The following is a 245-nucleotide window of genomic DNA, read 5'->3' as shown; positions in this document are numbered from 1 at the left end:
AGGTGCCGTGTCTCTAAGGCTCTGTTGGGGAGCCGCATGGCGGCTGACTGGGTTGGGGTTTTTTTTTTAAGCAGCATTTATCCCGAAAGTGGAAACCGGGTGATTTATTTTTTCGGTGCACAGGGATTACCTTGGCTGTGCGGGCAGTCCTCCAAGTGGTGGATGATCATCAGGGGTTTGTTGCTGGAAAAGAGGAGTCCTCGTTAGGGGCCGGGGAGGCGCTAGGGGGCGCTAGGGGGCGCGGA

The 245-nt window shown here is 56.7% G+C and overlaps 1 protein-coding gene across 1 annotated transcript in view; it reads right to left on the bottom strand.

The window, feature by feature from the left end:
- Positions 1 to 237, bottom strand: part of LOC104491463 (anterior gradient protein 2 homolog) — a 3563-nt gene extending 3326 nt beyond the window's left edge. The window contains exon 1 of the mRNA XM_010133896.1: positions 131 to 237. Coding sequence (XP_010132198.1) covers positions 131 to 170 — 40 coding nt within the window. The 5' untranslated portion in view covers positions 171 to 237. The remainder of the gene's footprint in view (positions 1 to 130) is intronic.
- Positions 238 to 245: the final 8 nt, after the last annotated feature.

The sequence above is a fragment of the Buceros rhinoceros genome, unplaced genomic scaffold (genome assembly GCF_000710305.1).
Source record: "Buceros rhinoceros silvestris isolate BGI_N320 unplaced genomic scaffold, ASM71030v1 scaffold21700, whole genome shotgun sequence".
In the NCBI taxonomy this organism is placed as follows: Eukaryota; Metazoa; Chordata; class Aves; order Bucerotiformes; family Bucerotidae; genus Buceros; species Buceros rhinoceros.
This window is presented reverse-complemented; position numbering and strand designations above follow the sequence as displayed.